Source organism: Pan troglodytes, chromosome 14, assembly GCF_028858775.2.
Source record: "Pan troglodytes isolate AG18354 chromosome 14, NHGRI_mPanTro3-v2.0_pri, whole genome shotgun sequence".
Classification (NCBI taxonomy): Eukaryota; Metazoa; Chordata; class Mammalia; order Primates; family Hominidae; genus Pan; species Pan troglodytes.
This window is the reverse complement of record NC_072412.2, coordinates 57,027,083-57,052,250: the sequence shown is the minus strand read 5'-3', so window position 1 is coordinate 57,052,250 and position 25,168 is coordinate 57,027,083. Positions and strand designations below refer to the sequence as shown.

Sequence of the window (25,168 nt, the reverse complement as noted above, 5' to 3'; positions counted from 1 at the left end):
ATAAAGGAGGGAATACATACAAAAATGTTATTAGTGGCTATCTCTGGGTAGTGAGATTAGAAGTGGTATTTGTTTTTCTCTATTTGTATTTTGCAAATTCTTGACAATAAGCTCTACTTTTAAATTCAAATGACAGAAAATTGTAAAGCTTTGAGGGAAAAAATGCTTCCTCATTCAGCTTCTTTTTAATCCCCTCTAATCTGAATGAATTTCTCACTCCAATTAGAGATATAATTTGCACATATCTTTTGGCACTGATCATATTCTGCTAGTATTTTGTATCTTTATTTCCTCTATTAGGCCATATACTTTCTGAAGGCAAAAACCATGTCTTAATTAAAATTTTAGAGCCTACAAAACCTGTCTTTACATTCGATAATTAGCTGAAAGAAAATGTTTTAATCGCCAGGAATAATGTATAAATGTGTAGTATTAGTTGCTTAGGGAAGCCATCGAGTTATGTAATTTTCCTAAAATGATCTGATGTCCCTCATGACCATTTTGAAAATACTTAGGTTTAAAGCTATATTGTTAATAGAATGATGACTACAGCACAAGCATTTTTAGGGTTTGCCCCATCTTCCTGTTGCCTTTATTTACACATATTTTATTAGTTGTTGGTATATCATATTAAAATTTTTGATTCTGTAGTAAATTTGGAAATGATAGTAGATTTCAGGACATATTGTTAGTTAGGTTAAGCTGGCATAACAAATAGACCATGGCACAAATGGTTCCAAAACATAATGGCTCAAATACGACAGAAGTTTATTTCTTGCTTTAAGGGTGGATGTTCCTGGTTGGCTGACAGTTTTTCTCCATACATTTAGGGTCCCAGTGCCTTCTAATTTATGGCTTCCCAGGTTATACAGCATTGTTCACTGTATGCTATTTGTATTTACAAATCTCTGCTTCCAGCATGTTAGGTTATAAGCGTAGTGAGGGCATAGAATTGCCAGACTCAGCAAATAAAAACATAGGAAGCCCAGTTAAATTTGGATTTCAGGTTATCAACACATTTAGTGTACATTTTAGTATAAGTATATTCCAAATATCACATGGTATATTTAGTATAAGTATCACATAAACATATTTATACTAAAAATTATGTTTTTTATCTGAAATTCCAATTCAATTGAGTCCTGTGTTTTCTCTGGCAACCATTTGAGGGTAGGGATTACATCTATCTCAGTTACGACTGAATCCCCAGAATCTAAAACAGTACCTGTCTACTATAAGATCAAGAAGTATCTCAATAATATTTAATGAACAACTGATTTTCTGTCAGTGAGAACCCTTATTGGCAAAGAATACTGATTAATGCTAATTAATACTAATACTGCTATTAGTAAGGATTTGTATTAAGCATTAGTGAGGAATACATATTATTAATACTTGTTATTAATAAGAATACTTATTAAGTATCAGCAAAGAATATTTACCAACAGATAATACTTTAATATCAGCATAGCAAACTGCAAATGTTTACCTAAACTTCACGTCTTAGTCAGTTTGGGCTGCAATTACAGAATACCATAAAACTGGCCAGGCGTGGTGGCTCACGCCAGTAATCCTAGCACTTTGGGAGGCCAAGGCGGGTGGGTCACTTGAGGTCAGGAGTTCGAAACCAGCCTCACCAACATGGTGAAACCCCGTCTTTACTAAAAAGACGAGAAAATTAGCTGGGCGTCATGGCAGGCACCTGTAATCCCAGCTACTTGGGAGGCTGAGGCAGGAGAACTGCTTGAACCTGGGAGGTGGAGGTTGCAGTGAGCCGAGATCGCGCCACTGCATTCTGGCCCAGATGACAGAGCGACACTCTGTCAAAAACAAAACAAAACAAAACAAAACAAAAAACCATAAACCAGATTGTTTATAAAAAACAGAAATTTCTCATACTTCTGGAGACTAGGAAGTCGAAGATCAAGGTGCCGGCAGATTTGCTGTCTGGTGAGGACCTGGTTTGTAGATGGTGCCTTCTTGCTCTGTCATCACATGATGTGACTGAGCTCCCCCAGGCCTCTTTTATAAAGGCACTAATCTCATTCATGAGGTCTCTGCCTAATCATCTCCCAAAGGTCCTGCCTCTTAATATCATCACCTTGGGGGTCAGGATTTGAACATATGAATTTTGATAGGACACAAACATTCAGACTACAGCACTCCAGTAAAATAAATAGATAAAATTGGGTTTTCCTGAGGTATCTGCACAGCTCTGTCCACTCTCTACTGAAACATCGACACCCTCAGTGACGCCTTTCCGTTCTCCATGTCTTAAACTCCAAACCTCCCTCTGCAGCACTTCATTTCCTTTCCCTGCCTTATTCTTCCTCTTTAACACTTAATGTGAATATACCACATATTATACTTGTCTACCTCTCCCACTAGAATGTAAACTTCATAAGGACAGGCATTATTTCCCATTTTATTCATTCCTACATTCCCAGCTCCTACACACAGTAGACATTCAATAAATATTTGTTAAGCAAATGACTGAATAAACACCATTTGTCCTTTAGAAATGAGTTATACATCTTATTAGAATTTACAATTATCAGTAGCTTGATGATATTCACCTTATATGACACAAGATGGCTTTAATCACACAATATCATGATTCTGCCTGCATCAACTCAGTTCACCAAGTCCTGTCCATTCTATCATCACAATGTCTTTGATAATCCTCTTCTCACCTTCCCTGTTGCCACTTCCACAGTGCTTTTATGTGTTCTGTGGATTAATGCAGAAACTGTCAACTGGGCACTGTGGCTCACGCAGTGGCTCCCAGCACTTTGGGAGGCTGAGGGTGGGTCACTTGAGTCAAGGAGTTTGAGACCAGCCTGGGCAACATGGCAAAACCCTATCTCTACTAAAAACACAAAAATTAGCTGAGTGTGATGGTGCATGCCTGTAATCCCAGCTACTTGGAAGGCTGAGACACAAGGATTGCTTGAACCTGGGAGGCAGAGGTTGTAGTGACCAGATTGTGCCACTGCACTCCAGCCTAGGCTACAGAATGAGATTCCATCTAAAAAAAAAAAAAAAAGAAATTGTCTAACTCGTCTCCTTGCCCACTGTCTTCTTATTCTAATCCATTCTCCAAATCACTACTGAATTTATCTTTCTAAAAGAAGAATCTGATGATTGGGTGTCTTAGTCTGTTTTGCATTGCTATAAAAGAATACCCAAGGCTGGGTAATTTATAAAGAAAAGAGGTTTAAGCTGGGTGCTGTGGCTCACGCCTGTAATCCCACCACTTTGGAAGGCTGAGGCGGGCAGATCACCTGAGGTAATGAGTTCGAGACCAGCCCGGCCAACATAGTGAAACCCCGTCTGTACTAAAAATACAAAATTAGCTGGGCATGGTGGCGGGTGCCTGTAATCCCAGCTACTTGGGAGGCTGAGGCAAGAGAATCACTTGAACCTGGGAGGTGGAGGTTGCAGTGAGCCAAGATAGCGCCATTGCACTTCAGCCTGGGCAACAGGGTGAGACTCTGTCTCAAAAAAAAAAAAAAAAAAAGAAAAGAAAAAGAGGTTTACTTGGCGCATGGTTCTGCAGGCTGTACAAGATGCATGCCTGGCATAAGACTCTGATTTTTTTTTTCTTTTTTTGCTATTAATCTTGCCACATTATTTTCAATTACGTACAAAGATCTAACATGTCACCCTGGGACCATTTCACCCACTGCTCTGTTTGGCAGTCTTTTGTCTCTCTCTTCTGCAATGGTGAGGCGGATACCCTTTCCTCAGGGAAGAGAAATCCATAGTTTGTTGCCCTTGCCAATAACAAAAATGTTGGAAAGTTGAGTGGCAAAGCTGTTGCCATTGGCATCTTCCATGTGAACAATGTCAAAAGATCCAGGGTGCCTCTCTCTGTTGGTGATCACACCAATTCTTCCCAGGTTAGCACCTCCAGTCACCATACACAGGTGACCAGTGTCGAATTTGATGAAATCAGTAATCTTGCCAGTCTCCAAATCAATCTGAATGGTATCATTCACCTTGATAAGGGGATCAGTGTAGCGGATGGTGCGACCATCATGAGTCACTAGATGAGGGATTCCTTTTGTGCCCAGAAAGATTTTTCTCACTTTGCACAACTTGTACTTGGCCTCCTCAGGTGTAATATGATGTACAGCAAAGAGACTCTTGGTGTCATAGATCAGACAGAAATTCTCTTCTGTCTTGTCAATGCTGATGGCCTCCATGAATCCAGCAGGGTAGGTTATATCAGTTTAGACCTTGCCATCAATTTTAATAAACTGCTGCATGCAAATCTTCTTTACTTCATCTCCTTTCAGGGCATACTTAAGTCTGTTCCTTAGGAAAATTATGAGGGGAAGACACTCTCAACTTGTGGGGACTGGTGGATGGACAAGGAGGAAACATACTGGTCAATTTATCCAGCATCCAGTGCTTTGGAGCTGCTACTCGCTTCAGATGCTTCTTGGGACCACAAGCCATGGCTGCGTTAGGCAAGGAAAGAGCGAGCCTCTGCTTTTGGAAGCTTCCAATGATGGTGGAAGGGGAAAGAGAGCGGTATGTCACATGACGAGAGAGGAAGCAAGAGGGAAACGGGAGAAAGGTCCCAGGCTCTTTTTAACAACCAGACCTTGCAGAAACAAAGAGTGAGAATTCACTCAATCCTCAGACAATGGCACCAAGCCATTCATGAGGGACTTGTCCCCATAATCCAATCACCTCCCACCAGACCCCACCATCAATATTGGGGATCAGATTTCAACATGAGATTTGATATAGCCAAATTATATCATCAGGGTCACTCCCTGACCCTAAAACTTTGTCTATCACCCAAATAATAAGATTCAAAAATTTTTTAGTTGAGCACATGAAACCCTTCTTGACATGGCCCAGCATCCGGTCCTACCACTCTCCCACACATGTAGTTGCAGCTCGAAACTGCCCTTTCTTACCCATTCATGCATCCTCATGACTTCTGTCTGCCCAAATATCACTTCCTTTGTGAGAGTTAGGTGCTCTATCCTCAGTGCTCACAGTGCTCTTTGTACATTCTCCTAATAACACATATTTTAATAGCTGCCAGCAATAAATGGTATTTTGCCAAATCTAAGATGTACATCTTTCCAATATCTCTAAAACTGGAATGGCATCTTACAATCATGGTGTCTTACAATGCTGTCACCAGAAGGTAGTTGTGATGTAGTTGTCTTAGCCTGAACATGTGCAAACTTCCTGGTTATTCCTGGTGGCATGATTAGACAACTGCAAACCCTTGACATTTCAGTCAACTAATCATTTAAAGAAAGGATTTAAATCCTGGTTGTGGTCTGAAAACCCTTCATTGATACCTCTGAGTTGCAATAAGAAAGCACCAACATTGAAACTCATAGAATGGACCCCAACAGCTTGCAAAAAAAACCCAAAGATAATAGTGGAATATTATTTTAAAAAATGTTGCATCACTAATGCTCTTAGCAGAATTCAATACAATGTGGAAAAATTCTATGTGTCATAGTTTAAGTAGCAGCATTTCCCTTCGGCCCCCTCCATGGTCCAAAAATAATGGTGTTTGCTACAACTCATGGTCTTAAAATTGATAAAATATGGTATGTTACCTCAAATTGTCAAACGAACCCTATAAGTCATCTTATTTTATGCCTGGGGTCTGCTGACATCATAATATTGTATTCTCATTATCTGTTTATCTGTCTTGTCTTTCTACTAGATTATAAATTCTCTGAGGACCTAACACAGTGGCTGTCATATATTAGGTGTGGAATTAATATTAGTTGAAAGAATGACTGCAATGTTCATGTTCTTCTGCTGTTCCACTTTGATTCTAATTGTCAATCTGGATGTACCCATTTTCAGGGCTGATCTTGAATTGTCTGAGACTTCAACTATTACTGTGAAACACCATTCATTGGAAAGATCTAATTTCTTCTTAATAGTCATCTCTACCAGCATTTTCTTTTGAGGGCTGATGTAACATTAGTATGACCAAAATTAAATTTCCTTAGATATGTATTAACTGATTACATTGGCTGGACAGTTTCGCATCTAATTTTTTTATGCTTATAACTTTTATATGTTATTTGATGTTCTCAACCTCTCCATATCGTTGACTAATGCGATCTCAAAGAGAGTAGTATAGCAGAGTGCTGAGGAAATGGTAAGACAGCCAAAAGAAACTTTGTTAGGTTACATATGAGGAACACTAAGTGTATCTGATTATTCTGCTCAGATGGCACATCTAGATATCATAAACCAAGTCATTGGCACATAATTATTTTTAAACTGTGTTACCCTGCTTAATTGGTTTAAAATAATTTAAAAGGGCTCTGGTTGGCTCTTACAAATGAATCTAATTCATCAGTTTTAATTCTGTTAGAATAGCTCCATTTCAACAATTTAGGTTATTATTTAAGCCAGGGTCACCATTCTTTCAAAGGTTTTCATATAATTTATTTATGCCCTTTTAAATTGGAGCAAGAGCATTAAGAAAACATTCCTTTAAAAGCAGCAGCAAAGATGAAGTTTCCTCCAATATACCTATTCTGACCATTGCCCTCCCAGAAAAATCTTCCCTAATTCTTTAGACTGTAACATTACAAGGCTCAGCACAGACTACTCTAACTAGTTTTCTCTCTAGCACTGCAAGAGCTCACTGTTTCTTCAGGTGAGTCTGGTGAAATACTTGTCTTGCATTTGGGGGCCATATTTTAGAAAAATAAGGCTGAATATAACCAGAATCTTTCTAGAATCACAGATAGAAGTTGAGTGAAGAAGAGATTCATGTTTTTCATCTTTTGCTCACTCCAGGGCCTAAGCTCACTAAGGGAAGAGCGGGAATCTCCAGCAGTATTTGGTTTTCTCTTTTTCTTTTTTGCAAAACATAGTTGAATTCATAAATATGCATATGATACAAATCCATTGTTAAATATATTGGTGATCACCCAGGGTTTTTTTTTTTTTCCTCTAGTGTGCAGATTTATTTTAGGAGTTCTACTTAAAAATGCAGTTAACTCTAAGGTTTTGTGAATTTTTTAAGTTATTTACTGAGTACTACTAGATGCCAGGTACATACATTATTCTTATACATTAAGCATGTGGTTCCTAATCAGAATTATGTATAAGATTCACCTAAGCCGGGCGCGGTGGCTCACGCCTGTAATCCCAGCACTTTGGGAGGCCGAGGCGGGCGGATCACGAGGTCAGGAGATCGAGGCCATCCTGGCTAACACGGTGAAACCCCGTCTCTACTAAAAATACAAAAAATTAGCCGGGCGCGGTAGCGGGCGCCTGTAGTCCCAGCTACTCGGGAGGCTGAGGCAGGAGAATGGCGTGAACCCGGGAGGCGGAGCTTGCAGTGAGCCGAGATCGCGCCACTGCACTCCAGCCTGGGCGACAGAGCGAGACTCCGTCTCAAAAAAAAAAAAAAAAAAAAAAAAAAAAAAAAAAAAAAAAGATTCACCTGAAGAACTTTAAAAAAAAAATGAAATGACCAAGGCCTATCTCAAATCTACTGAATTCCTTTCCTCTGAGGATGGGCACTTGGCACATTATTTTTTTAAGCCTTATGGGAGATGCTGATGTGCATTTCTTGGCTAATAACCACTGCTTTAGGCTATCATCCACCAATAGCTAAACTGTCAACCAGAGTCACTAATAATAAACTTGGCTTATTTCACAACTTTGTCTAGGGACTGCTTGTCAATGCTTCCTAGTTTCTGACTGCCGCCTATGTATGTCCTCATTTCTTTCCTGTTCTGCCTCAGCGCCTCACCTTCCACTATGTCTGGACTTCTGAACTGGACATGTAATCTCTGATCTCAGAAGTCATCATCATAAGCATAGGTTCTGATTATGGCTGGCTCACTGGACTTGGTTTTCCTTACCTTTGCATCTAACCCTATCTCTACTACATACTTTCACTTATGACCCTAGTATGACAACCTGCTAACACCATCGAGTCAGGGAAGAAAGAGCCATGATGGTGATGATGGCAGCAGCCCGTCTGAAGTGGCTGCTGCCCTGACGCTGGCTATAATCGGGGAGGCACGGCTACAGCCGCGGCGGTGCTCCATGGAGCCAGCAAGAGCTGGGAACAGGCAGAAGCCCTGCCCCCTTCCAAGTTGGAAGAGTGGGAGTCCTGCCCTCCTGGGTGCAGCTGCAGCCACCCAGTCATGGTTGTGGACCCATTCATCTCCGGACAAGTGGAGGGTAAGCAAGGCAAAGAGGTGCTTTGTTGAGCGACAGAACAGCTCAGAGGAGACCTGAGGGCAATGGGTAGCTTCTTTCTGCAGGCAAGTCATCCCAATAAGTGTCCAGCTCTCAGCAGAGAGGAGACCCACAGTGGGTAGTTCCTCTCAGCAGGCAAGTCATCCCGTCATCTTCTCAGCTCTCCACAGAGAGAAGACCCACTCTCAGGGGACCAGGAAGCTCCCTGCTCCCGCAGGCTTGGAAGTGCCTGCTGCCACTGCCTGGCCTCTCCCCGCTCCCAGCACCCGCTCTGATTTCAGAGCAAAGTTGTGACTAAGCCTGGGTGCTGTCACGACCTGACCAGGTGTGCACGTGCTTGGGGCAGCATTGACACGCAAGCCCCATGCTGCCTCAGTCCCCTCTGGACTTTGGGTGCTGATGAGCACAGGAGGGAGGCAGGTCGAGGGGGGAATAAGGACAGCTCAGTGAAGGCCTGTAGGTACCACTTAGCATGAACAACCTGGGCGCCATGGGCACTGTGGATGGCAGGTTAATGGCAGCAGGAGCCAGACAGGCTCCTGGGCGGAAAGGGGTGGGTCCCCAGTAACGCCAGGGGTCAGGCTGCCAGTTCCATGCAACGGAGTGAGAACTTATGGTGCTTTCTCCAGGCCTGCCCATGGCTGCGCCATGGACCAATCAGCACACACTTCTTCCTCTCAGAAGCCCATAAAAACCCTGGAGTGAACCAGGCTTGGGCAGACAATGAGATGACCTGCTTGCAGACAGGAGCTACCCACTGTGGGTCTATGGACACTGTGGGTCTCCTCTCTGTGGAGAGCTGAGCAGATGACAGGACCACCTGCCTGCTGAGAGGAACTACCCATTGCGGGTCTCCTCTCTGCTGAGAGCTGGACACTTATTGGGATGACCTGCCTGCAGAAAGAAGCTACTCATTGCCCTCAGGTCTCCTCTGAGCTGTTCTGTCGCTCAACAAAGCATCTCTTTGCCTTGCTCACCCTCCACTTGTCCACATACCTCATTCTTCCTTGATGTGGGACAATAACTCGGGACCTGCCAAATGGCATGGCTGAAAGAGCTGTAACACAAACGGGCTGAAATATGCCCCTTGCTTGCCATGTTGTGGGCAACACAACGAGAGAAGAGAGAAGAAGAGAAGAAGAAAGGAAAGAGAGGGGGGAAGAGAGGAGAGAAGAGCTGTGGTCCTTTAGGAAGCCTAGACCTAGGAGCTCCCTGTGACAACCTCTTTGGGGCTCTGCAGCTCCTGGCATCTCCAAGCTTCCAGGTGCCACTGCATTCCCTGGTGCCAGCTGTGGAAGCTGCTTGCAGTACACCTGGACCAGCCACAGCCTTGCAGGGGGCCAGCCCCTAGAGCTGCCCGCCCTCCTGCAGCTGGCATGCCGGGCTGTATACAGTGGCCGGACCCCATGCTTGCTTGCTCACACACCCCTCGCTGCTCTGCACCTGGCTTGCACTTGGCAGGTGTGGGATCCAGGCCGTAGTATGAGCAGAGTGCAGCCTGCTGGGCCTGGTGGGCAGAATGAGCCCGACCAAAACTCGGGCAGAGGTGCCATTTTTCCAGCTGGAAAAGTGACACTCCAAGGATCCTGTGACAATGGCTCCACTGAAAAATGATTTCAAATAACTGTAATAATAGGTAAGGTCATTGTGAACGCATGTTAATCTTCAGTAGTCTAGTTTGATTTCTTTCAAACATTGCTTTGTACTTAGCAACGCAATTGAAAAATAAATCTCCAATTTATAGGGGAAAAAAAACCTCCATAGATTGGAATAAAGGCCCTCTACTGTCTAGATCTCACCTGTGTTTCTAGATCTTGTACTATTCTACATGCACCTGTTGCTCCAACCTAGCTGAACTTCACTGTTCCTCAGGAAGCCCTCAGCAATGCTGTCCTAACTTCCTTTCTTCACATTTTCAATGTCGGGAAGATCTTTTCACTAGCAGCTTCCCCTTCCTTTACCCATATCCAAATCCTACCAGTCCTTTAAGACAGTGTTTCTTAAAACTGAATAATGAACAGACTCCTAAAATAAATTCTTATGATCCTAGAGAATGTTTTCAGTAGGCTGGGGTCCACAGACCAGTTTGAAAAGCACAAATATAAAGAACTAAAGAGCAATTGTATAAAATTATGCAAATGATCAAGTTGAAAGACAAATTTCATCTTTATAACTGGTAAAATAACTCGTATTTTGCCATAGAACTCTGATTCTTATCTTCAGATCTATGATCTGTTTAAGAAACACTAAGGCAAAGCTGAAACCTTGGAAAATGTTCCTGCATCACCCCAAGGTAATACATTTTTATTTTTTCTGATTTGGTGTCTAACAACTTTCTGCCTTGGAGTAGCTAGTAATATGTAGCATTTTCCTAAAAAACATAAGCTCTTTGAAGACAGGGACCACATTTTATTTATTTTTTATATGCACCACACCTAATACACAGTACATCCTCAGCAAGTACTGGCTGTAAAGCCTATATTCCATGCTCTTATTTTGTAGTCCAAATCTCTTTAAAAATCACACTTCTTCTATTGTTCATACTCATAGAAGAGCATATTACTCAAATAGCTCTGCTATAAATTAACAGTAAGTTTCAGAAGTTATACCAAGTCACGAGACTCAGATTTTTAAAAAGTGCCACAAAGTGTCTCTTCTGTGTCAATGTTAATAGAACCCTTTCTTTAAATGATCAGTAGGCAATTTAAGAATTTCCGGATAAAGAACAAACTCTGGAAAAACAAAGCTAGTGGGAGAGGCCCTGTAAATACCTACCTAGTCTTACAAGGGCTGTCTCTAACTCAGCTTGTATTTTAGGCAGCGTCTTCAGTTTTTCAACTAATGTGTTTGAGAAAACTGTTTTCCTCGGACATGCAGGCGTGGACTCCTTACTTCAGGTAAGGTGACAGCAGCTTGACAGAGAGTGCCTTCCCTCCCACGGCATTTGGGACGAGGCTGAAGGAAAGACACAGGCGGGGTTACGGGAAACCCATTCTCTGCGCCATCTGGGCAAGCTGAAGTCAGTTTTTCCGCTTTCTCACGAGGTAATGGATTATCATGGGCTCAGGTACCCTTCAGCTCTGAAACAGGTATTCTATGGCTCTAAGTAAACACGGCAAGAGACAGGTTATTTCTTTGGTAAGATCAGTTGTATTTCCCAGAGAATAAAACGGGCAACAAACCATTTATCGATATGTGAGTCTTCCCCTAGGCCCTATTTGGGGTTGGATAAAGAAAAAGAGGGTTTGCTTCCTTTTTGGCGGGTCCTCCAATGACAGGGCTCCTGGCCCGCTGCGGGTCCAACTCCCACCTCTCGTGGCTCCCCCGAGGCCGAGGGAGGCTCCGTGCGAGGACAGCCCCTCAACCGCACTCCCCAGAGGGAGCGCTGTGACTCGCGGAGGAGATTAGTCCCCGGTCATAAACAACCTCTCACTTCCCCTCCCCCGCCCGCGCCCGCTCGCGCCCGCCCGCGCCGGGGCGGCCCTCCGAGGCCCAGGAACCTCCTCCGGCGCCCGCGAGGCCCCGAGTCCTCCTCCGGAGGGCGGCTGCGGGCCTGCCCTCTTCTCCTAACCAGCTGTTTGTCCACTTTACTCAACCTTTCTTACTCGTCCACGCTACGGCCACCTCACAGGGGCAGCTGACGCCAGCCCCTTTTTCCCTCCCCTCGACCCCTATCACCTCCAACAGCCAAGGAGAGGCCAGCGGCCCTGACGCGCAGGCTCACCGCCGCGGCCGCCCCGCGCGCGCGGACGCGGCCCCCGCCCCCACCTCGCGGTCCTTCCGCAGTCCGGCCCCGCCCCTTCCCGAAGCCCGCCTCCGGGTCGGCCCGCCCGCCCGCTCGCGCGCACCCGACGCCCCACCTCTGCGCGTGCTCAATAACTGTCCCCGGAGCCGGCCTACAAGCTTCCCCCGCCCCTGAGCTGTTTAAATATGCTAATGAGAGGATAGGTCCTGACCAGTAGAACGGCGAGGCGGTGTATCACGTGGCTCGGGGACGTGTCAGGGGCGGAGCCTCCGCAGCCCCTGCCCGAGTTAAAACCGGAGTGTGAGAGAGAAAAGCGCTTCAGTAGCGAGAGGGGCTGAGAAAGTGGTGACACCGCCGGGGTGCGGAGGGAGTCCCTGAAACTTCTCCCAACAGCCCCAAGGCCAATCTCCCCTCAGCCCACTCCCCTCTTCGCCAGCTCCCAGGTCCCCACTCCCTGTACCGGGGGTGGGGTGGGGAGCCAGGCCCGTCTCCCGCTGGGACACACACAGGGGCCGGGAGCGGGGACGGGACCCCCGAGGCGGGGGGGACGAACCGACAGACAGACGGCTGGGCGCCCGCCCCAGCGGGCAGGCAGGCAGGAGGAGGCGGAGGCGGGGGTACGACGGGGAGCACTGGGTCTGGGGAGTTTCCTCTCAACTATCGGGGGAGAAACTCCCCGCAGCCGGAGGAAAGACCCAGACAGTGTTTTCCTCCCGGGGGCCGTGCTCCCCCGCCCCGCGTAGCGGCGGTCGCCGCCACCGGCGCCTCCACCTCTACCATCTCCTCTTTCTCCACCACCTCGGGCCCCGGTGTCCCCGGCCAGCACTATGCCCATCTTACTGTTCCTGATAGACACGTCTGCCTCTATGAACCAGCGCAGCCATCTGGGCACCACCTACCTGGACACGGCCAAAGGCGCGGTAGAGACCTTCATGAAGGTACCGACTGACCGAGCCCGGGCGGCGACCCCGGCCCGGCGGCCCACGGGCGGCAGGGTGGGGGAGGGCGGCCGGGGCGGGGGTGTCGGGGACCTGACTGCGGGAGCTGCCGGGCTCGGGGACCCCCTCCCCCACCGCGCGGGCGGGCGGGCGCTGCGAGCCGGGTTCGGCCGGGGCCCGGGCTCCGGCCCCGGGCGGTGTGTGGGGAGCGATCTGTGTGTGGGGGACGGCGTGGAGGGGTGGCCGCTGCGCGTGCGGTACTGTGGGGGCGGCGGGGCCGCTGGGCGCCCCTTCTCCGCCTCGTAACCTCGCCTCTGTGCTTCCCTGTCGCCCGCCCTGTTCCTCCTCCCGTCCCGCAGCTCCGTGCCCGGGACCCTGCCAGCAGAGGAGACAGGTATATGCTGGTCACTTTCGAAGAGCCGCCCTATGCTATCAAGGTAACAGCCCTCGCCCTCCCCCTTTCCTCCCTTCCCTTCCCTGTTCCTTCCTCGCTCGCCCTCCCCGCCCCCCCATTCACCCTTCATTATGCTCCCCTCCCCCACCCGCTGCGCTCCCAGCCGCTGAGGTCTCTTCCCTGCGGGCTCCCACCCCCTCCCCCGCTCGGCAGCGTCCTAGCGCGGCGCGGAGTCGCGGGGCCACCGCCGTCCCCTCCCGGCCCGGCCCGGCAGCGGCGGCGGCGGCGGCGGCGGCGCTGCTACCAACATGGCCGACATTTCCCCTCCGCGGCGTGAGCGGCAGCAATGAACTGTGGGGGATATTTATTCAAGTTAGCCGGAGTGACAGCCGGGCCCGGCCGCGCACAGCCCCGGTTTGCATTAAAGGGGAATCGGCCCGGCCGGCCCGGAAGCCAGATGCGGGGCTGCCAGGGTTGGTCTTGTCAGATTCGTCCTAAGAGGGCCGGTGGGACAGCTGCAGGTTAACTTCCTAAGTCCGGCTCCCATCTGCTTCCACTAGTACCTTCACATACCCAAATTTTGGGTATTAGATTAGGTAGTAAATTTGTCAGTGAAGTTATAAAGTATTAAGGCAGTTAACTACCAAAACCTAGAGAGGAAGCTGGGTTATTCCTGGGCCACCTTTGGAAGAGAGTTTCCTCAGCAGCGGTACAGTATTAACACGTTAACCAAGCCAAACCAACCAAAAGTGAAGCTGCTACTTGGTGAACGTCAGATTATAACGGCTCTGTGTACATGGCTTTAAAAAATGAAAAAAAAAAAAATCTTACATTTTTCTTTTCAGGCTGGATGGAAAGAAAACCATGCAACGTTTATGAATGAATTGAAAAACCTTCAGGCTGAAGGACTTACGACTCTTGGCCAATCCCTAAGGACAGCTTTTGATTTATTAAATTTAAATAGATTAGTAACTGGCATAGACAACTATGGGCAGGTAGGTTGAATAATAAGGTGGCAAAATAGTTGATTTTTCATTTTGTGGAAAAACACAGTCCAGTCCAAAAACTACATAACATGAAATGCAAGTATAAAACATTCCAAATTAAAATAGAATATGCACATTGTTCAAAGGCAAAACTCTTACCCTACTATATATATTTTACAGCCCTCATTTTTTCCCCCTCTAAAATGCATTGGTATTCAGGATTAGAATCTGAATCTTTTGCTATGAAGTTGACATACATTGGTTTTAATCCCTTGAAAGTTCAGTAAAGACCTAAAAGGAAAAGCATCCTACCACACCACACTCATGTTGTATGTGCAACTATTGTAGTGGCTTAGAGACACTAGTTCGTGTTCTTCGTTTCTATATTAGTAAAGATGTTAGAGGAAATTAATCTGTTTGTTGCATCAGGGTTTAATGTGACCATGTTGTATAACTATTCTGAAAGGTAAGAAGTTTTTCACTGGAGTACAGTCACTGGCTGAGAACATAAGTTTTCTTTTGAAGCATACACAGTTAACAACTATTGCAGGAAGAACTCTGAATTAAATTTCAGGCCCAGAGTTTTGATTTAAACTCCAAACCCTTGGAAAAAAAGACTGCTGGAAAATATGAAGGAACCCTTCGTTTCTTAACCCCCACAAGTCCTTTTATTGCACTTACTTTCATGTATTTGAGGATGAGAGGAGCTTTAAATCAACAATAATTCACTAAGGAATAATGCAGGATGGTCCATTGTAACATTTTATGATATTATTGCCCTGGAAATAAAAGATACTGAACAATGTATAATGTTACATGTAACAAAGGAATATTATTTCCAAGGAGCTCAGTTCTTATGTTGTAGTGAAAAGCACTATTCCTATAATTATATATTGGGTATATGTTGCATTCTTTTCCCAAGTCCCACAGTCCCTAGTTTTGTGAGTTTCGTACATTTCAGGGAAATTCTTCCTGTGACTACAACTTTTATTTGCTTCCTATTGAAGGAAATGGACTTGTTTCTGTTTTAGGAAATTTTAAGCTTCTTAGGGATAACTTCAGTGCTTAAGTGTCTTTGGAAATAGCTGAATTTAGTTCTATAACATTTAAAATGTACACTGAAATTCAGAGTGAGCTTACCAAATTGAACTTCCAACGTTTAATTAGGTAAATATGTACTTTCTTACCACATTAATACTTTTATGTTTTTCCCATCTCTGCTGCTTTTATTTTGCAACTTTTAATAATTTAGGTAGATTTGCAATGAACTTTTTGGTTTGTTTCTGTAAAATAGTAGTGGATTTCCTTCTCTTTTATATTCCTTTGTGATATGTAGTGCAACACAGTCTTACTGCTTAAGGTTTTCATCCTTACCTCTTTGAGTTCAAAGAGATATTTAAAACTTGCCATTATTTGGTTACCTTTATTTGGTTGTCATGTTGTTAGTGTATGGCAGAACTATTAGTTTCCTCTTTTTCTGCATCACATTTCATAAGTGGTCAAGGCATTTGGACATATTCACCTCCTATTACCTATTAAAAATACTTCTTAAAGATTGCTTCCTTCGAAAAACTGCTTGTCATGGAGAGGCTGAGGACATTTGTAATTTAAACCTGTATTTTCCTTTTCCCAGTTGATATCTGCCCCCAGAGAACACTTTAGTTCTTGTCTATAAGGCTTACCAAAAGTTTGCGGGAAAGGTGGTCCTGTGCTGTTACCACTTTGACCAAGAGAAGAACCTGGAGATTGGGATGTTTTTGCATGTCAGGATTTATTAATTCAATAACAGAGAGGGATGATGCTTCTCGCTTATTCTGATGAATCAGCAAAGACTGCAAAGCATAATATTAATGCTTATGTCTTGAATTGGCACATTAAAAATGACACTAGCATTAAAATAAGCCACTGTTTTCAAATGAAAATGATAATTTGAGTAAAGAGTATTGAATTGGAAGAAAACATTCTTCCAGAAGATTTTTTTCATCATAAAACTATCTGATTTAAACATTTCATGTTTTCTATTCACAACAAGGATAAATGATTAGGAATTTTGGATGTCTCAAATATTTAATACTGAATATTGTTCATGTGTTTTCTTCTTTGTAAAAGTACTTTGTATCTGCCTGTTTGCTGTGGAATACTTTTATTTTGTAACTTCAATGTCTTTACATAAGTATTTCCCCTTTCCTGCTCTATACTAGGATCTGTGGCGTTCACAGTACTAAATACTTGTATGTAACGTTAGTAGTTGAAGGAAATGAGAAAAGGTTAGGTGGAAGATAGAATGTATATATTTTATAGAACATCTAAAAACTTTAATGTTCTGAATTACTTTCTTAAATGTCTGGGTTAATATATATATTTGTATATTTATGTAGATATCCACCATTCTCCCACATATATGCACATATATGATTTTTCATAACTAATTACAAGACTATTAAATCTATATTGCATTTGTTAACTTAGTTAACATACCTACAGATAAAACATCTTTGAATTATTAGCTAGGATGCTATCAGAATTTGCAGGGCATTAGTAAGGTTAAAGTAACTGAGAAAAAAGAATGGTTCTTAGTGAATGTTTTCCTCAAGCACTTTGGATATCCCACTAAAAAATTCCATGCCTACAGACATTGTTATAAATATTTAATTTTGATAATCAGTACCATTTACTGATATTTCTACAGTAATGGAGCAATGTATAGCCTTTAGTCAATCTTTTCCTTTATAGCAGTACTTTATTAAGTTGCATATCATTGCAGATAAATTTGATACATAAGTTTTTCACATGTGTTCAACAGTTTCAAATAATGCTGATCCTTTGAGACCTGCTGAAAGTCTGAAGCAGCCTTAATATCTAAAATTAGGAAATGTATAAAATGTGAGAGGTCTGATTAAAGTTTTATATGTAGATGAGTTAATTTTCTTATTGTTACAAGTCATCCTGTTTTCCATCAACATATATGTATATTTTTTTTGAGACAGAGTTTCTCTCTTGTTGCCGAGACTGGAGTGCAGTGGCGCGATCTCGGCTCACCGCAGCCTCCTCCTCCTGGGTTCAAGCCATTCTCATGCTTCAGCCTCCTGAGCAGCTGGGATTACAGGCTTGAGCCACCATGCCTGGTTAATTCTGTATTTTTAGTAGAGACTGGGTTTCTCTATGTTGGTCAGGCTGGTCTCGAACTCCTGAACTCAGGTGATCTGCCCACCTTGGCCTCCCAAAGTGCTAGGATTACAGGCATGAGCCACAGCACCCGGCCCGATATTTTCAACATTGTCTTTTTTCTTTTTTTTCAGTAAATTATGTTAGTTAAGATTAGCCAATATATCTTTACTCTGGCCTGCAAGTCCATTTTTGTTACTGACCTGATTCCACACCCCTGCTACCTGAAGTATGTTAGTACTGATTAAATTGTTCCAGGAGTTAGAATGGCACCTTTCCTACTATGTGCCCTTGGTGAAGACAATCCTTGACAGATATCTTAAAAGGAGATAAAATATGTGCTTAATTTTTTGAGGATTTTCTATGGTGAATGTTTACCTCATTGAAAAATGGTGGCTTTCATACAATATCAAATTTAATGATTCTCAGGGAAAAGAATTTTAACCAATTTTATTTTTGAGCATAAAGGTCTATTTTGTAAACTTAGGAGATAATACAGTTATAGTTCTAATACTACTTTTTTTCCCCTTTACCTAAATAGTACCCATTTAATAGGTAGTGTGAAATACAGGCTTCTTTTTGAAGGCTGGCAGGTGAAGTAGTGAGAACTCCATTTCCATTTGGGTGCTTGGTTTCTCTTAGATTATCAACAAATGTATGAATAAGAGTTTGACATTTATTAAGCTATAGACATCTTTTCAAATGAAAGTAAGTTAATTACTATACCTGAAATACTGCTGTGTTGAATATAAACTGGAAACACAATGATGAATAGTATTTTGTAAATTTTTTAATTCCTTTAATTAAAATTTTTTTTTAAATTGTGGTAAGAAACACCTAACAAAATTTACCATCTTAACCATCTTTAAGTGTGCAGTTCAGTAGTGTTAAGTATATTCATATTGCTGTGCAACCAATATCCAGAAGTTTTTTATCTTGCAAAATTGAAACTCTATATCAAGTAACTCCCAGTCCCTGGAAACCTCTATTCTACTTTCTGTTTTTATGAATTTGTCTACTCTGGATATCACAGTTAAGTGAAATCATACAGTATTTGCCTTTTTAGATGGGCTCATTTCACTTAGCATAATGTTCTCAACATTCATTTATATTTTAGCATGTCAGGATTTTTTCATCCTTTTTAAGGCTGAATAATACTCTATTGTATGTACCACATTTTGCTTATCCACATATCCATTGATAGTCACTTGGGTTGCTTCCACTTCTTGGCTGTTGTGAATAATGCTGCAATGAACATGGTTGTGTAAGTAACTTTTTGAGATCCTGCTTCCAGTTCTTTTGGATATATACCCTGAAATGAAACGACAGGATCATATTGTAATTCCATTTTAAATTTTTTGAGGAAGTACCATACTGTTTTTCATAGCAGTTGTACCATTTTACATTCCTACCAACAGTGCACAAGGGTTACACTTTCTTTATATCTTCACTAACACAATTTTCTGTTTTACTTTGACATTAGCCATCCTATTGGGTGTGAGGTCGTATCTCATTGTGGTTTTTATTTACATTTTCCTAATAATTATTTATGTTAAGCATCAACATACGCTTGTTGGCCATTTGTACACTGTCTTTGGAGAAATGTTCATTCAAGTCCTTTGCCCGCTTTAAAATTGTTTTTTGTTGTTGAGCTTTAGGATTTCTTTATATTTTCTGGATATTAATCCCTTATCAGATAAATGATTTGCAGATATTTTCTCCCATTATGTAGTTTGCTTTTACACTCTGTTGTTTCTTCAATGCACAAAATTTTTAATTTTTGTATGGTCCAAGTTACATATTTTTACTTTTATTGCCTGTGCCTTTGGTGTCATCCACAAAATCATTGCTAAATCCAATGTCACTGAAGCTTTTCTCCTGTGTTTTAAGAGTTTTATAGCTTTAGATCTTCTGTTTAGGTCTTTAATCTATTTTGAATTAATTTTTGTATATGGTATAAGGTAAGGGTCCAACTTCATTCTTTTGCATGTGGATATCCAGTTTTTCCACCACCATGTTGAAGAGACTTACCCTTTCCCCTTTGAATGGTCTCTGCAAATCCCTGAACTTTTGAGCCTCAATAATTTTTGTTGGTGGAGAGGGCACTCTCCTGTCAAACTTGCTTAAATGTTTTTTCCCCATCTTTATTGTGTAAAAGAAGAGCAGTGGCTAGAAATGTGAGAATTGGAATCCCAATCTTGGCCTCGCCATTGAATTATTATGTAACATTGAGCATTCACATTACTATTTTGAGCCTCTGCTACTTCTTATTCCAAGTTGGCAATAATGAAGCCATTGTACCTTTAATATAGAATTGTTGAGAGGTTTAAATGGGCTGATATATTTAAAATGTACTTTATTAGGATGTGCTCACTAGACAAAAGCATCCTTTTCCTCCAAAAGATTAGTATGTTTACCTCTAGTTTTCTATTTTTTTCAGCTTTAAATTTGAAGTTAAAATTATAAAAATCTTCAAAGCTGATTATTACATGCTTTAAACATCTATTAGTATCACGAAGTATATGTTTTTCTTTGGGCTTTGTATTGTATCCCAGAAAAGTAGGTGTGAAAGAAAATTAATATAACTTGGCCAAAGTTGTCTCAGTGGCATTTAATAAGCATAGGATGATGTTTTTAAAGAAGTGTTAAAACAATTTAAATAATTTAGCAGGTAAGTCAGAAAGTCATTCTTTTGCAAGAATACTTATGTGAAAAAAGCACATGCCTTAGGATTCTTTCAAATAGGGAGCTCCCCCTAGTGCGTTTTAGATGAGATTTACACAAGTTTGATTTGCAGGGAACCTTTTAGGAGCACATATGTTGGGTAAATCAAGGGATAGTTTAATAAGATTTAACTGAGCTCAAAGTAGTACAAAATGGATATGATTTATTTCCTATAGAGCATTAATTTAATGGTGGCATAATTTAAATGAGAAGGAATATCCCCAAACCCAGATTTTATTTTCTTTTAAAACATTTGCAAAATATTTCTTCAGAATTTTATACTCTAAAACTGTTTTCTAAAAGAAAACATTCTCCAGTCATGATCTGAAAAAAAAAAAAAAAAAAAAGAAAAATGAAAAACACTATCCTAAGGATGTCATTGCATTCTTTTTTTTTTTTTGGGATAGAGTTTCACTCTTGTTGCCCAGGCTGGAGTGCAATGGCGTGATCTTGGCTCACTGCAACCTCTGCCTCCCGGGTTCAAGCCATTCTCCTGCTTCAGCCTCCTGAGTAGCTGGGATTACAGGCTCCCGCCACCACCCTCGGCTAATTTTTGTATTTTTGGTAGAGACGGGGTTTCGCCATGTTGGCCAGGCTGGTCTGAAACTCGTGACCTCAGGTGATCCGCCCACCTCGGCCTCCCAAAGTGCTGGGATTTACAGGCGTGAGCCACCGCTCCTGGCCATTATTGCATTCTTAATTAGAAATTGTTCAAAACAAATCTTAAATACAAAAGTCAAAAATAGGCCGGGTGCCATGGCTCACACCTGTAATCCCAACACTTTGGGAGGCTAAAGCAGGTGGATCACTTGAGGTCAGGAGTTTGAGACCAGCCTAGACAATGTGGTGAAACCCCATCTCTACTAAAAAAAAAAAAAAAAAAAAAAAAAAAAAAAAAAAAAATTAGCTGGGGGGTGGTGGCATGTGCCTGTAGTCCTAGCTACTCAGGACTCCTGAGTCCTGGTTGGAGGATTGCTTGAACCCCGGAGGTGGAGGTTGCAGTGAGCTGAGATGGTGCCACTGCACTCCAACTTGGGCAATAGGCTGTCTCAAAAAAACAAAACAAAACAAAAACAAACAAAAAACCAAATATATTCTACTTTAAAGAGCATTTTACTTTCTTTCGATATAGGAGAATATCGATAATTATGTATTATATACAGCTAGAAATTAAAAGATCAGGAACAAATCTAATATTTGACATCATTGGACTTATTTGTGTATTTTGAATTAAGGTCATTTGTGGTCAAAATTAGTTAAAAGGATTGTTTAGTCATGTTCATGTCATAGATTTCTCCAAAGAGATTATATAATATTTTATAGTTTGAAATGTTTCTCGAATATATAAAATGATTTTTGGCCATAATAACCTTGACTCAGGTTTATACTCTACAATTAAATTAGTCTTGGTGGACTTTTCTTGTTTTTGGGGGCTTTTTAATTTTAAAAATGTTTAGATACAAAGTCTCTCTGTGTTACCCAGGCTGGTCTTGAACTCCTGGGCTCAAGCAGTCTTTCCACCACAGCCTTCGGAGTAGCTGGGACTGCAGGCTCTTGCCATTGTACTCAGCTTTAAAAAGTAATTTCGTTATATAAACTTTATTTTTGTTTAGTCTTACTATTAGTCTATAAAAGTTTACCATGGTTGCCAGACTTTAAACAAAATACTAAATTTTTAAAAAATTTTGTTTTGGTTTGTATTTTCTGATCTCTAACATTTTTATTGAGATGTAACTTAAACAAATCTGAAGTGTGAAGCTTAGTGAATTTTAAAATATACACTCTTAAAAAAATTGAACATTTGCATCTACTGACAAGTTTTCATTAAACTTTCTGTGTTTTATTATTATTTTCATAGGGCTTTAGAATGGAAGTGATTTTAGAAGTTTACTCAATTTTCCTCATTTTGTAGGTGAAGAAAAGGCCTAGAAAGGTTCAGAGGCTTAATTTCTTCACATTTATGAAATATTTTTAAAAATTGTAATTGGTGATAGAACAGTTATGCAGATTTTATTAAGGATTTGTATATTATTTAATAACATTTTATTTAAATGTATAAGCAGTGGATCTGAGTTGCTTTCTTCAGTTTTGTGTATAGTTCTGTAATGCAGTATGATTTCTTTCAGTTCTTGTTTGAAAGCTAAGCTTTTCATTTTGTCTCTGTTACATTTAGTCTTTCTTGTAACATTCTATCTAAGTACTGTTTGTTACAAAATTAGCTTTAGTTGGATTCCTTCCTCCCTTTGTTTGGCAGAAAGTAAATGAATTTAGGGCAGCGGTCCCCAGCCTTTTTGGCACCAGGCTGGTTTTGTGGAAGACAGTTTTTCCATGGATAGGTAGAGGTGGTTGGGATGGTTTCAGATGAAACTTTTCCACCTCAGGTCATCAGGCGTTAGAGTCTCATAGGAGCGCATAACCTAGACCCCTTGCATGCACAGTTCACAACAGGGTTTGTGCTCCTATGAGAATCTAATGCTGCTGCTGATCTAACAGGAGGCGGAGCCCCAACGGTAATGCTCACTTGCCCACTGCTCACCTTCTGCTGTGCCACCCATTCCTGATGGGGTCCAGGGGTTGGGGACCCCGATCTAGGGGATAAACCAGGAAAAGACTTCTTAGAGGTAGTAGCATCTGAAGAATAAAAGTTTACTGAGAACCCAGAACCCTTGCAGGTTAGGGGGCAATGCAGAGTGAAGATCATGATCAATGGCCAGATGCGGTGATTCATGCCTAGTAATCCCAGCACTTTGGGAGGCTGAGGTGGGTGGATCACCTGAGGTCAGATGTTCGAGACCAGCCTGGCCAACATGGTGAAACTAAAAATACAAAAATTAGCTGGGCATGGTGGCGGGCGCCTGTAATCCCAGCTACAGGCACCCTCAGGAAGCTGAGGCAGGAAAATCGCTTGAACCCGGGAGGCGAAGGTTGCAGTGAGCTGAGATTGCGCCATTGCACTCCAGCCTGTGCGACAAGAACGAAACTTCATCTCAAAAAAAAAAAAAATCATGGTCAAAAACATAGGAGAGGCTGTCCCTGTCGCTCACACCTGTAATCCCAGCACTTTGGGAGGTTGAGGAGGGAGGATCACTAGAGGCCAGGAGTTCAAGACCAGCCTGGCCAACCTGGTGAAACTCCATCTCTGCCAAAAACACAAATATTAGCCAGGCATGGTGGTGCACACCTGCAATCCCAGCTACTCAGGTGGCTGAGGCAGGAGAGTCACTTGAACCTAGGAGGTGGAGGTTGCTGTGAGCCAAGATTGTGCGACTGCACTCCAGCCTGGGTGACAGAGTGGGAATCTGTCTCAAAAAAAAAAAAAAAAGGCCGGAGGTGGGGAGGCCTGGGGACATATGGGATAGTTGACAGGATTTTATACTGTAATTACTTTTAAGGCCTAGATTCTAATAACATACATAAGTATTTAATGGCACTTTTTGGTTTTGTGCTTCATACTTTAAGTTTCTGATGTGTAGCTAGTTAATATAGAGCTATTAACCTTGTTCGTTAGTCGATTTTTCCAATGTAGTATGCCAACCAGTATTAGGGTTACATTTATAACTTTTTGCCTGGAGAGTTGATGAGTTAACTACCATATTTTCATTTAACTTAAGGTAGTTTTGAAAATTTCTAAGCATTATATCTTAAGATTCAGAAAAATAAGACCAGATCCACTTATGAATTTCCATTCCACTTGTGACCTGACAAGTCGTATAACCTCTCAGCCTCACTTTCCCCATTAGACAAATAGAATGAAAAGACCTATCTTGCAGAACTGTGATAAAGATTAAGGAATGTACAACATAATTTATTATTGTAACACAACCTATTAATCATTTTTATGTATTTTCTCTTATTTGAATTTTAAAAATTGAAATTATGGGGTACTAGAGGTTTTTTTAATCTTGCTTTTTTCAGAACAAGCAGCATGGTGGTATGGAAAGAACTGCTATATTAGAACTGGCTGTGCCTGGTTCTGTCACTCACTAGCTTATATTGTATTGAAAAGTCCCTTAATCTCTCTGAGCATCAAGTTTCTCATCCATAGAATTGTGATTATACCAATGCTTAAATTTTGTGAGGATTAGAAGTAATATTTGTTAATCATCTAGCAAAAGTGCCTGCCTGGCACATGGTAGGGGCTCATTTATGATGATGATCATCATCTCCAGTATTATGGTAAACACTTAACAGGATAAAAGCTTTTTAGTCTGAAACCTTTGACAAAAACAGAATTAAGGTTGTTCCATAACCTATCATACAGTTATGTATCGCTTAACAATGGAGATAGGTTCTGAGAACTGCACCATTAGGCAGATCTGTTGTGGGAACATCATAGAGTATACCTACAGAAACCTAGATGGGATAGATGACTATACCCCTAGGCTATATGGTATATGACCCGTTGCTCCTAGGCTATACATCTACCTGTATAGCATGTAACTGTACTGATTGCTGTAGGCAGTTTTAACACTTACAAGCATTCATGTGTCTAAACAGATATAAACATTGACAAATACAGTAGAAATACGGTATGAAAGATAAAAAATGGTATACCTAGATAGGGCACTTACCATGAATGTAGCTTGAGGACTGGCAGTTGCTCTGGGTGGGTGAGTGAGTTCGTGATGAGTGAAGTGAAGGCCTGGGACAGTACACTGCTGTAGACTTTATAAACTGTACACTTAGGCTACACTAAATTTATTAAAAAATTTTCTCTCTCCAATAATAAATTAACCTTAGCTTACTGTAACTTTATAAACTTCTAAAGTTTTAAAACTTTTTAACTCTTTTTAGTAAGATTTAAGATACAAACATAGCTGTATAAAATATTTATATCCTTATTCTGTAAGCTTTTTTCTATTTTTAAAATTGTTATTTTTTAAAAAACTTTTTTTTTTTTTGAGATGGAGTCTCGCTATGTCGCCCAGGCTGGAGTGCAGTGGCTCGATCTCTGCTTACTGCAAGCTCTGCCTCCTGGGTTCACGCCATTCTC

The 25,168-nt window shown here is 42.0% G+C and overlaps 1 protein-coding gene and 1 pseudogene across 8 annotated transcripts in view; one reads left to right on the top strand and one right to left on the bottom strand.

Annotated features, from left to right (window-relative positions):
- Positions 1-3,540: 3,540 nt before the first annotated feature.
- Positions 3,541-11,120, bottom strand: LOC134808201 (small ribosomal subunit protein eS4, X isoform-like; annotated as a pseudogene).
- Positions 11,121-12,100: 980 nt separating this feature from the next.
- INTS6 (integrator complex subunit 6) overlaps positions 12,101-25,168 on the top strand; it is an 83,497-nt gene continuing 70,429 nt past the window's right edge. For 4 of the 8 annotated variants that reach the window (XM_063791864.1, XM_016924971.4, XM_016924972.4 and 1 more), the window contains exons 1-3: positions 12,284-12,906; positions 13,266-13,343; positions 14,146-14,295. In XM_063791864.1, the coding sequence (XP_063647934.1) occupies positions 12,796-12,906; positions 13,266-13,343; positions 14,146-14,295 (339 nt within the window). In that variant the 5' untranslated portion in view covers positions 12,284-12,795. 8 annotated transcript variants of the gene reach the window in all.